This window comes from Berghia stephanieae, chromosome 4, assembly GCF_034508935.2.
Source record: "Berghia stephanieae isolate SIO BIC M18660-M18661 chromosome 4, UCSD_Bste_1.3, whole genome shotgun sequence".
NCBI classification, from domain to species: domain Eukaryota; kingdom Metazoa; phylum Mollusca; class Gastropoda; order Nudibranchia; family Aeolidiidae; genus Berghia; species Berghia stephanieae.
Window position 1 is genome coordinate 28,619,024 of NC_088363.1, and position 12,826 is coordinate 28,631,849.

Below are 12,826 nucleotides of genomic sequence, written 5' to 3' on the forward strand. Positions count from 1 at the left end.
GTCTTGGATAACTTTGATCTATTTATCTGTTACCCCCTTTGCTCTTAGACAGTACATTTCTTCTCTTGGTACCCTATCATATGCTTTCTCCAGGTCGATGAACACATGATGTATTTCTCTTTGCTTTTCTCTATAATTCTCTGCGGTCACTTTTAGAGCAAATATAGCATCCGTTTTACTTTTACCAGCAACAAATCCAAACTGTCCTTCACTTATGTCTACATCTTATCTAATCCTCTTATCGATTATTCTCTCCCATATCTTCATAAAGAATGCATGGGACAATGTTCATTATCAGAAAAATATGTTAGAGTAACAAATTGCAATTTTAGTGAATTTCTATATAATTGATTTTTTTAAAATAAATCAAACAGCCCGATTCACTATAACCACACTGTACTTTCATAATTGATTTGTATGACACTTTATCATACCAATTTTATTGGCCAGAGAACCTGCATCGCCAATCTTTCACTCAAATGTTTTCAAAACAACGTCATTGATAAAATTAAAAATGAGCATAAATTCAACATTGAAAGCATTTCAACTTCATTTGGTGGAGAAAACGAAACTTAATTTATTTAGAATGTTAGATATTCCTTCTTTTTTTTTTTTTTTTGTAATCATACCAAAATCATTTTACTTATGAATAAGATTCTTATGTGTAACTTTTTCATTCATTTTTCAAAACATTTTCTTGTTGAACAACTGATCAATCAATCAATTAATTGTAAATTCATGTGGAAAATATCTTTTTGGTCTAGTCCTTCAAAGCCACCTGTTTTATGTAGTATGAAATCGAGAGTAACAATTGCTTGTAACCTTGTTAGTAGGATGCTATGGAATGCTTTATGCCTGATCGGTATGATCGTGGTCCAGAAAGAAAAAATCCAATGGAAGCATAGTCTAACCATGTTCAACATTCATATGGATGTGAGGTGCGTTCTCTGATGATTGTATTAATGCATTTCTCAAAATGGATGCAAGGGAGCGTTCACATATTACGTCATCAAAATTTGCCCTTTTTAGACCCCCCCCCCCCCCCCTCCCCCAAGTCATCACTTGTCATCATTGACTTGACCCCCCCCCCCCCCCCAACAGATGATGACGTCATCTAATTTAATAAAAACTAAAAGATAACTTTAATTTCACAATATTTATTATTCGTTTTTCAAACCATAAACATTGATTATCAACGTTTGATAAAACACATTCAGACATTTTATTAATTTCAGAAACTGTTGATAATTTATGTTTTACGATACAATGGGGACATAAAATTTAAATTTGCAAAGATAAAATCTAACAAACATTATTTAAATTAGGCTACTTGGTGCAGGTGCTATTTAAAAAAATTCAGAAAGTGTAATTTAAAATAGTATAGGAGGCAAATTATTTTATAGCATATTAGTCTTTTAGTGGAATGAATTTCTGTTTCAATTTCCAAACATAAAATTAATTGATTCAAAAATGTTTCTGCCTTGGACCTCTGGCAATGTACTATAAATAGTATCATCAATTTCATCTTCATCGTCATCATTTTCTCCCATTTGCTGTTCTTCATGTATGCCGCATTTTCGTGAATGGTCTTTCATTGCTGTGATCGAGGAGTGATACAATGAACATTTAGGGCAAGTTCGCCTTTTGAGAAGTGATACCCCTTTCCCATTTTGTTTCTTGAGAGATGGGCAATACTCATCATAGCAATTTATCTTTAGCTGTTTTGAAAGGAACAAACTTTGAAATAGGCTTAATTTGCCTATGTTTTGATGACATCATCTTGGGTCTGACCCCCCCCCCCCTCCCCCATGTCAACACATGTCAACATTTGGTAGACCCCCCCTCCCCCCCTAGCTGATGACGTAATATGTGAACGCTCCGCAATTCAAAGAATTCATCTATTTTATCACTTGTATTTGTTCCTCGCCCATGTCAATAGCCCTTAAGTTGACTGTGTAAATTTTCTGCATTTTTATCGAGTAAAAAAGATCAATTCCTCAGGTGTTGCATCTGACCTACGAGTTATTCAGAAAAATGCATGGTGCTGTTATTATCATGTTCATTTTTAACTCAATCAATAAAAGTATTATACAGTTTATTTTCATTTGATTGCTTTACTGAATTAATTGGCGATAGCCATTTGTTATACTCAAGGAAAAGGGTGATGATATATATGGTACATACTGTGTCTTCTATCCCCTTATATCTGTTTTCCAACATGCTTTCTGTCTTTGTCTTGGAATGAGATTACTTGGTTTTGTCCTGGTCCTGACCAGATGCCCTGACTGAGAGGGAAACCGTCGAATGTATAGTTAGTTTTGGGAGATGATATTTTTTTCATTGTTAATCATCTCTCTGTTATGCACTGTATTATGCTTTCTTTATATTAAATATGATTTGTAAAACATTTGAGTGTGTTCCTCTTAGCGGGGACCTGTTCGTGTGTCTGGATGAGACTTTTAGTGATCTCTAAGTACTTTGATAGTGCTTTTGGAATCTACACCTGTTTCTTATTTGAACCAATACCCCTGTGTCTTCCCTTTTCTTGGATGCTTTATTGTAATTCTAGAACTTTTTACTATCCCATTTTCTTCCTTTTTACTGGCGCTGATATGACCTTAATGTGTTGAAAGCGCCGTAAAACCCTTAAATACAAAAACATAAAAAGACAAAAAAATGCTGTCACCACTCTCTTAGTGACATTGGCTATGACTGATTATAAACATAAAATATTTAGATAAATTATTTAGTAAACGGAAGCCATTAGGCTTATGCACCAGATTTAAAGTTTCAATAATGTTTTTAAAAAAAAAAAAAAACTTGAGCTTTTATATATAGTGCAATTTCCACTAATGCTGAAAGCGCTGTATAAGGGGTCCCTTGCCAACAGCAACACTTGACATGTAGGACGAGACAAGACACCTGTTAGGCGATAATACAGTTTTTCCGACAGATACAAAGCTGTTAACAGCCAATTACCCATTTTACACCTGAGTTTGGTGAGAGAATGTGAGTAAAGAGCCTTTTCCAAGGGCTCAAATATGCGCCACTCAGAGCAGGAACTGGGATCTTCCGATCCGAAGGCGAGTGTCATAACCACAAGACCACTCACATAACTGTTTAAACAGAAAGTAGCAATGGTTTGTTACATTTTGGACTGTAGTATGCTAGTCCTTTCTAAAAGACCAAGGCACCCAATCACTGCTAATGTTTTGGTAAGTAGGGGTCAGAAAAAATCTCTACTGCACCAAAAGATTGACAATGGTCCCTTTTTGTTGTGAGGCCAGTGTTCTACCAATAAACCCCCAAGGTAGTAATTATGATTTTGAAGGAATGCAGGTTAAATGCTAATAGATTATTGGGAGGAATATAAAAAAGGACTTGTATGAAACGTGAGTGGGGCTCTTGACCTCCCATAGTGGGCAGAAGGTCACAAACTGTGTCTAATTTACCCCTATATCTATTTTCCGACTTGCTTCTGTCTGTCTTGGAATAGGATTATAGGATCCTTGGTGGGGAGGGAAACATTCAAATGTTTATTTATAGTTTTTGGGAAATATTTTTTTCTTCTCTGTTGTGCACTGTTATAGTTGTTGAATATACAATGTAAGCATTTGAGTGTATTCCTCTTTGTCGGATCCTGTGCTTATGTCTGGATGAGACTTATAGGTAATCTCAAACTAAGCACATGCTCTTGGAATGTTCATCTGTTCCCTATTTGACCTAGTCCCCTTTTTCTTACTTTTTGCTTGTGTGCTTTTAAGGGGAAATTTTGAATTTTTATAAACTGTTGTATAAGGCATTTAAAGGATAATTAAGCCTTTAGTAAGATAAGATTAGTTACCTCTGAATGCCTTCTTCAAGGCGAGGGGTTATATATAGGGTCTGTGCAAAGCTCAAGTTCCAACAGAAACCATTTTTTGTTAACAGTTTGAGACTTGATCTTACATTATATATTTGTTAGCCTCCCTGTACATCCAGCAGTAATTGGGTATCGGATAAGTGTCCTATTCAGTGGGCAGTAATAACTGTTACCAAAGAAAATGGGCTTAACTACCTCTAGATCTGATGCCTCGAGAACTTTTCTTTTCCTTTCTTTTTTTTTTTTTTTTTTTTTTTTTTTGAAAGAGCATAATACATGATATTTGACTCGAAACAAATTAAAATAACAAACCAACCATGTAATTGTAATTTTCGTTTAATAATAATAAAGTTGCATAAAGGTATGGAATCGTCTAAATAAATTCAGATACATCCTCCACAGTATGGAATAAAAACAATAACCTGGTTTAAGTACATTTTTGAGATTGAAGTATATAATAATAAAAAAATGGATCAAATTGTATAATATATATATATATATATAAATATAATGCACGTATATGCTTAATAAATTGAACAGTTAATATTGATAATAGGATTAAAATAGCGTCATATTTACAAATTCCACCGCTCAATTTTTATTTCAATCGACATAGGTATATTTCTTTTTCTATGTCTTACGGAACATGTTCTGTTTTTAAAATAAATAAATTCAATGTAAAATAATTTTTTTTTTAAAGAAACAAAACACGACATTAATATAACCAGCTGTCAATGAACCCTACCATTACATAAAAATATGAAGAAAGTTGTAATCAGCAAGCAATTCTTTATGATACCAAAGGAAAGAACTTATGTAAACCTTTGGGTTAAAAAAAATCCTTTTATTTGTTATCTACTGAATATCGTCAAATGTTTCATAATTGAGCTTTTAGTCGAGTCTGAAAATGGTAAAACAAGACACCTAGTCCTTCTTTTGGTTCTACATTACTAATCAAAATGTTGAAATTTAGTTATTTTGACATTTACCAAATTCGATTGCAAAATTGAAAATAATGTAAATTGCTTTGCCAACCGCCCCTGGAACACCTCTTGAGACTTAATACTACATTCCACTGTTTTCTTTTGTTTTTAAGGGTTTTACGGCACTTGCAACATATTAAGGTCATATCCGCACAAGTAAAAAAGGAAGAAAATGGGATAGTATTAAGTTCTAGAATTACAATTAAAGCACCCAAGAAAAGGGAAGACTTAGGGGAATTAGTTCAAATAGAGAATAGATGTAGAGTTCATGAGCACACTATCACTATCTATGTTATTAGTTTGAGATCACCTAAATGTCTCATCACAAACACAGATCCCCACTTAGAGAACCACACTCAAATGTTTACAAATCATATTTATATGTAAAACAAAAATAATACAATGAATAACAGAGATGAATTATAAGAAAAAAAAATATCATCACCCAAAACTCTAACTACACATTTGACTTTTTCCTTCTCAGCAAGGGCATCTGGCCAGGGCCAGGACAATACCAAGGAATCTCATTAAGGGAAATAGAAGATACAGTAAATGCAACCCTGTCCGCTATGGGAGGTCAGGAACCCAATCCAGTAATTTTCCTTAGCTCAATGCTGACTTCTCCGCAAACAAAAGAAAAAAGGCTCTCAGTCATAGCCTGAGCTAATCCAAGTCTTCTCGTTCCAAGGCCAGAAAGCCATAAAATCTATCTAAACTATCAGCAGTGTTCAGCAACTGCCACAAAACAACTTTAAATATCATTGTTTTCATTTTCACACATTTCACACTCTTAATTGTGAATGTCTTTAGTGACTGAGACAGTGGGGAGTTTATGAATAAACATTATATTGAACACTAGGATTGAAAAAAGTTCAGTGTTTTGATATTACTCTATCTTATGAATGTTGTTATTCAAATCATGGTCATTTTAATTCAATAAATATAAAATTTAGCAGCTGTTTTTGAAGGCAACCATAATATCAAATGTAACGGAGGATTTGTGTCATGAAAAAAAAAAGTCAACCAAATTAATGAGGCTAAATATATCACCATCTTATGAAACATGGTATGTCACTTGGTCATGAAAAAAAATCCAATTCTTGAAAATTTGAACATTTTTTTTATCATAGATACAGACACGATTTAAATCTAGATCAGCAATGACTTTTCATACGAAGAAGACAATATAATTAGTTGAATTTCATTTTTTTTAAAGCAATTTTAGCAGTCTTGTCTTGAAAATTTTTCTATTTCAGAATGTAATGAGTTCTCAAAAGGTCAACTGTCTGTGTGTAATCGAATTAAGAGGAAAACTTGTAGTAGATTTTTCTTCTTAAAGAAAGTATATGCTAGGATTGTGGAAGTTGTGGCCCGTTATTTTACATTTATTTATAGCACGGACCAAAAAAAAAGTACTTTTTTCACATCTTACTCCTTATTAAGCTGTTACCCGTATGATTTGTTTTGGTTTTGCTTTTTTTTTTTTTTTTTTGGGGGGGGGGGGGGGGGGGGGGGGGTCGGGGTTGCAAGGAAATCGCATCAACATTTCACCGAAAATAGGTTTTGTTTTATTGAGCTCCTAAATCAACCCACCTCAATGCTGTTTTGAGGCGAAGAGTCAAAAATTATAGTGCAATAAAAGAATAAATCAAGTCTGTTATGAAATAAACCATATAAGCTGATAGCTGAGTGGCCTTTCTTATGAACTCAATTTACAAATCTAGGAATATAATAGTTACATTCACTAAAAACATCCTCAACCATATTTAATAATAAAAAAAATTAAAAACAAACTAAATCCTTGAAGCAATGATATACATGGGCTAAAAAAAAAAAGACAAGTTGGGTCCCAACCAAATACGGAATGTCGAATATCTGTTAATGAATCATATTGTCGTGTAACAATGGATATGTCCATCTTATTTGCATAAGGTTATCATGTACAATCATTTACGTTACTTGAATTAAATGCAATTCCAATTAAGAATTAAGCAAGTAAAAATAACAATGAAAAGAAAAATGTTACTTCATTTGAAATTCTTTGGTCATAAGTTTGTTTCATAATATTGAAAATATTAATATCACAAAAGTCAGATGATGAGTTTACTCTCATAAAAACAAACAAACAAGAAGGCAATAATTTCAAAGACGATTGGGAAAATTGTATATATAAATTCAGTTATGTGGAGTTAAGTTTAAATAAAGATAGAAAAATGATAAAGGTAAATTCAAGACATGAAATTTAACAGCCATTGTATGTCAAATTACAGTTATGAAAGGTCTATCTCTCCCTTCACAGATAAGGCAGAAAGCTTTGAAAATATCTTGTCGATGTCTTTAGTTCAGAATTTATATGATATAACTATAACAATTTTGCACTGATTGGATTGATACCATCAATTTCATATCACACTGTCTGCCACTCACAAATGAAATCGTATGAAGGGGAGACTAAGTTTGGATGGATGCAGAAACTACACATAATTTATATTAAACTTCAAATTCACAGGAAAAATAATTTGTTGCTCCTAATGATTTTTCAAACAAAGTGAGCCTAAACACCTGATTATTAACATTGATAATGACAGTCAAGCTCAATTATATCCTTCTTTGTCATTGGTTACTATTGCTACGGATTAAGTCTACTTTGAAAATTGTACATATTCAGGTTCACAAATTGGTAGTGAAGTGTACTTAACCTATATTGCAGAATTAAGAAACTTCTCCCGTACTAATATTTTGATCTTATCATCTGATTGCTACTTTTAATTCTTGACTACTTTTCATAGTACAGATTAACTAAGAAGAGGAAACTATAAACCGGTATTTTTAATTCATTATTTTCATACTCTCAAAAGACATTCATCCTGGTGTATACAAGTCATTTTGATAAATCACTATTTTGTAAAAAGTAAAATGGATTTAAATCGCAAATCGCCGCAGAATAAATCATGGAATCTCATTTAGAGAAAAAAGCAAATCTCCTGATTAATTTTCTATTGGAAGAATAAAACATTTTGATCTTACTAATGTATGCAGATTTTGTCACCTTAAGAAATATAATATAGAGGTCATCTGACTTATTTTCCCTATAATATTTGTTATTATTTAGAAACTTTATTTTCTACCTGATCAAATGTAAATGTTGCTGCTCGAAGCTCAAAGAAATAAATAATAATGTGAAATTGAATGTAAAGGGGAAACCCGAAACGTTCATTTGATCTGTTTTTGTAATTAAATTGAAGCTTACATTCAATTTCACATTATTATTTATACCTGATCACGCAGAGCATACTGAAAAAAATAAGTTTTAAATTTTAAGAAAAGTTATAACTTTTGTAAATAAGTTGTCTCATTTCACTGCTCCATAGATACAAATCTATTATTAAATCTGAAAGACAGGGAAGTCCAGGATGTGCATGTATTCACGAACATCATAACACAAATTCTCAACTCTTGTTGAAAAAAAAACCCAACAAAAAAAAAAAAATAATAATAATCAAATAATATTAAAAACAATTTTTTTAAAAATTGATCAGCTGTTAGTGAAAAAATCTCATAATTTGCAAATAAAATGTGCATATCCTGTGAATCCCGTGATGTGTACTATTGAATAAATAATTTACAAGGAGAAAGATAACTCTCCTAAAAAAATGCATCCATTTGCCTCCATCTAAGCAAAGGGAGGAGGCAGTTTCGTGAAAAAGAAATGTTCTCATTTCGTTACAAGGAGACAATGCAACACAGAGGGAACAACAGATATAAGAGATCGACAAGAGACCACACCAGTCAGACATGCCAACCTCAAGAATCAGAAACATGCAATTTGGGAGGAAAAATATGCAACTTTCCAAACAAAACAAATAAATCCAGTGTAGTCCTTATTTCTTGAGTAAAATTGAACACCGTTCACAGTGTGGTGCCACTGTATAAATACTATTTGCCTCATATCAATGCTTGGAATAAGGTGGATTGACAAAAATACATAAAAATAAAGTTTGTGATTTTTGTAAAAGTTGACATTTCTGACTCACCTTAGCTTTCTTTTAATAAATCAAAAGAAAAAGAAAAGAATTAAAGAAGTAAAAACGCTTCTCTCAATTTATCAGACTGAGGAAAAAGTCTGTCAAAATCGTTTTTGAAGAATAGGTTTGGCACTTAATATTCGTGTTGGCAATAGTGAAAAAAAAAAAGGAAATACGTTCTTAAAGATGAAACTGTTGTTAAAAACATAGGTATGAAAACATTTTGCATTATGTGAGATTTCAGACAGCAGTCAGTTTTCTATCCCTTCCAATTAAAAAGAGATGCTGAGACATTTTAGCTCTCTTCATCCATCTCAAAGTCCTCCATAATCAAAATAGAAGGCAAAACAGGGCCTGGCACATGGCAAGTGTTTAACACTGGCTGAGGACGACTTAACCGTGCTAAGCTTTCCTGAAGTGTGCTGGTAGAGGTAGGTGAAGCTGGTTCCTTTGTGGAAAGTGAATTTGTATTATTAGAGTTTTCTGTCGTATTTTCTTCAGTCTGTGCTGATGTCTGAGCACCTGCACTTTCGTCATTGCATGCAAAGTCATAAAAATCCCAAACTGGTGTCTCTGGTCTTGAACCAGCTGTTGGAGTGGAACTTTTGTCTTTGGAAGATTCTGATGAAATCTGAGATGATGAGCTTAGTAAACGAGTAGGAGTGAGCTCCTTACTTATCTCATCATCTTCAGGTTCGTTGAGATGAATTGTTTTATTTGATTCTGAAGTAAGAGTTTTATTGTCATCTTCGTTTTCTCCATCTCCAATGGAATGTCTGTCAGTTTTAATTTCATTTGGAATAATTCTCTTTTTTCTTTTATTCGATGTCAATTCTTTACTTTCTGAAATGGGACTACTCTCAGACTGAACACTCTCATTGTCATAACCTGAATCTGTCATTAAGTCAATGTCTAAAACTGTATCTTTACTTAGTTTACTGATATCAATTACTGTTTCTTTGACTGGTGCTTCCACCTCAATAACAGTAGATTGTACACAAGCATCATCCCCACGGACATTATCCTCATCCTCATCTTCATTGTCAAAGGATTTCACTAAAAACTCACTTGGAATAATTCGTTTCCTTTTCTTATTCTCTTGTTCTGAAACTAAAGACTGGCTGACTTTTTCCATGTCAACAACACTCGTCTCTTTTCCAAAACTGTGTGTCCTGTGAATTACAATATCTTTTAACGTTTCGTCAATATTATCTTTACTTTCAGTCTCATTCAAACTTGAATCTAATACATCCACATTCACACTTGAAGAAGCTGAACCTTTTCCTGAACAAATTTTGACATCCAGACTACTTCCAATGCCATCATCGATATTTTCATCATCATCACCGTAATTGTCTTTGTCATTCTCATGTAAATCATCCTCAGAAGATTCAGAAATATTCACAGTTATTAATTTCCTATTACCAGTTTGTTCAGGAACACTACCTTTGTCTATATGAATATCTTGAAGGGTATTTAGGGTATCCAAAGAAGAATTTGAATGAGTAGAGTCTGGATTTGATTGTAATGAGTTGGACCTGGAGATATTAACAACGACTTCTGATGTCCCTTCAACAAATATGTCTTTTGCACTATAAACCCTCATACTGTTGGGTATGGTGTAATTCATGCAAGGAATAAGAGGATACTTTTCTCTTATAGGGCGTCGCACAGCCGTCCGTAAAGGCATATGGACCATAGCCATGAGGAAAGGTTTATGAGTGTGTTTTTGAGTCATGCACACTTCCAACTGAATGCTCCGCTCTGATACAATTTCATCTGTAACCCCTGTGTATATTAGAGGGCTGTCAAACCTATTAATGAGAGATAAATTAGATAACATTAACTCAAATGTGTTTTGAATTAGCCAACCATGACACATAATTACAAACTCGACGATCTTAATACAAAAATCAGGGTGATTTATCCACAACTGGGTCATCAAGTTAACATTATCATAAAAACCACACATAAACTTAAAAGTCTTCTTTGATCTTAGCTGATATGAAGACCATTTCAAATGTATTCTTAATTATTTCGATTTTAACATTAAAAAATAAAGCCGAAGCAGAAATAAATACAGAAATAAATGAATAAAACTTGATATAAAGTAAAAAATACATGAAAAGTTAATAAAATATACATATATAAGTCAATTCATAAATTTATACATACATAAATAAAATAATAAGTAAAATCAGCTGTGAAGCGATTTCAACTTAAAGGGCAGAAATAAACGTAGCTCCTTTGGTAGAGCACTCGCATTACACTCAAATAAATAAATATAATAATTGAATGAATAGCAATAGGCTGTTTAAAGCACACATGAGATCAATCAAGATTTATTTCTGCGATTATGCCTTTAAAAAAATAATAAACTAATGGAAATTGAAAATCATAATTTCAGTGTTATTTAATATACTTAGAAAATTGATGAAAAATAAAACATTATAGTCTCCGGGTGAAAACTCAAAATGAAAGCATATAACGGTCATCTTTAGCAATGTGATCCATTAAAAACTCATATTACATTAATAAACTGAGATAATCCAGTCAGAACATAAAATGCTCTTTACAGCGCAGTGACAATGTTACCAAAATGAAAAAAAAAGGAAACTGTATACTTCTAAATTCTATTGACTTCCATGTAAATTTCTATTGATTGATGCTATGCATTTAGCTAAAATACATCTGCCAACGGGATATAGAATACCAACAAACAAAACTATGTGTAACCTTAAACGTGTATAGTCTGATTAATAGAATTGAGTGAGAGTTACTCATTAAAATGTCTGTCTAAAAACAAGAACAAAGAGCTCAATTGACGTCAATTTTGTTCCATGTATATAATAAAACCTCACAATACCTCCCTCTATTTTACTTCCCATCTTGTCCAACACTAATTTAGTGGCAAGAACAAACTATACCAATTAATTAGGGAAAAATCTAGTTTTACCACCAACTAGTTGTACTTTCCAAAATTTAGAAATATCACACATGGCAGTTAAATCAAGATCTTACTGAAGGCATTCATTCTAATATATAATATTACCTGAACGAGGAAGGGGTAAATATATGCTGTATGCTTGCCCTCCGGGGAGAACTTTGACGTCGGGAGTTATCCTTCTTGGGGTTGGGATCCACCAAAATGTCTTCTGTCTTTCTTATGGTCTTTTTGGCTGGATCAGGAATAAGATATCCCCTGACAAAGATCGACTCAATCATGGATGTTTGGGCTATAAAAGAGGAGAAAATTGATAAAAATCAATAGATGTAATTTCAAAATGGTAATGGGATTACATCTTTATAAAAGTAATGTGAATACATTATATTTCTTTCAGTGGATACTAGACAAGAATTATTATCTGCAAAATTTAATGTTTTGATTCAACTATTTGTCTGAATTAAAAATTTATTTCAATACTTCGCTGCCTCTGCTATCAAAATCATGGTAATAACAATTAACTGTCTTTGTCAATGTTGTTCAATGTTTACTATTTTTTAAAGCTATAAACGATTATTAAAAGAATGTTATTGTTATCTCTTTATTATAATAATTGTTAAAATAATTTGTTCAGAGAGATGATATGACTATTGGCCAATGGCATAAAATAAACCCTTAAACTATACAATAAACTTTTTCTTAAATGTCAAATTATGTTTCAAGCCCTCATTTTTAAAAAACAAACAAAAAAAACGAAAAACGAAAAAACAAAACACCTTTCGCCATGACTTACGAGGTGGAAGTAAAAGATCCGTGATTTGCCATACACGTACTTTCAATGTGTTCTTGTGAAATTCAAAAGAAAGATGAAGAAAACCAATAGCTGAAATCAAGATTTTAAAAGATAAGTAAAAAAATAATGATAATGGAAATTGAAACAGCTGCTCCTCCCATTCGAATTAACAATATAATAACAATAATAATAATAATAATAATAATAATAATAATAATA

General features: G+C 32.4%; 1 protein-coding gene across 3 annotated transcripts in view; it reads right to left on the bottom strand.

The window, feature by feature from the left end:
* Positions 1–4,182: 4,182 nt before the first annotated feature.
* LOC144970368 (uncharacterized) overlaps positions 4,183–12,826 on the bottom strand; it is a 45,752-nt gene continuing 37,108 nt past the window's right edge. For all 3 annotated transcript variants that reach the window (XM_078909931.1, XM_078909933.1, XM_078909932.1), the window contains exons 4-6: positions 12,608–12,697; positions 11,923–12,106; positions 4,183–10,684 (exon numbers count right to left, since the gene is read on the bottom strand). In XM_078909931.1, the coding sequence (XP_078766057.1) occupies positions 9,166–10,684; positions 11,923–12,106; positions 12,608–12,697 (1,793 nt within the window). In that variant the 3' untranslated portion in view covers positions 4,183–9,165. The remainder of the gene's footprint in view (positions 10,685–11,922; positions 12,107–12,607; positions 12,698–12,826) is intronic.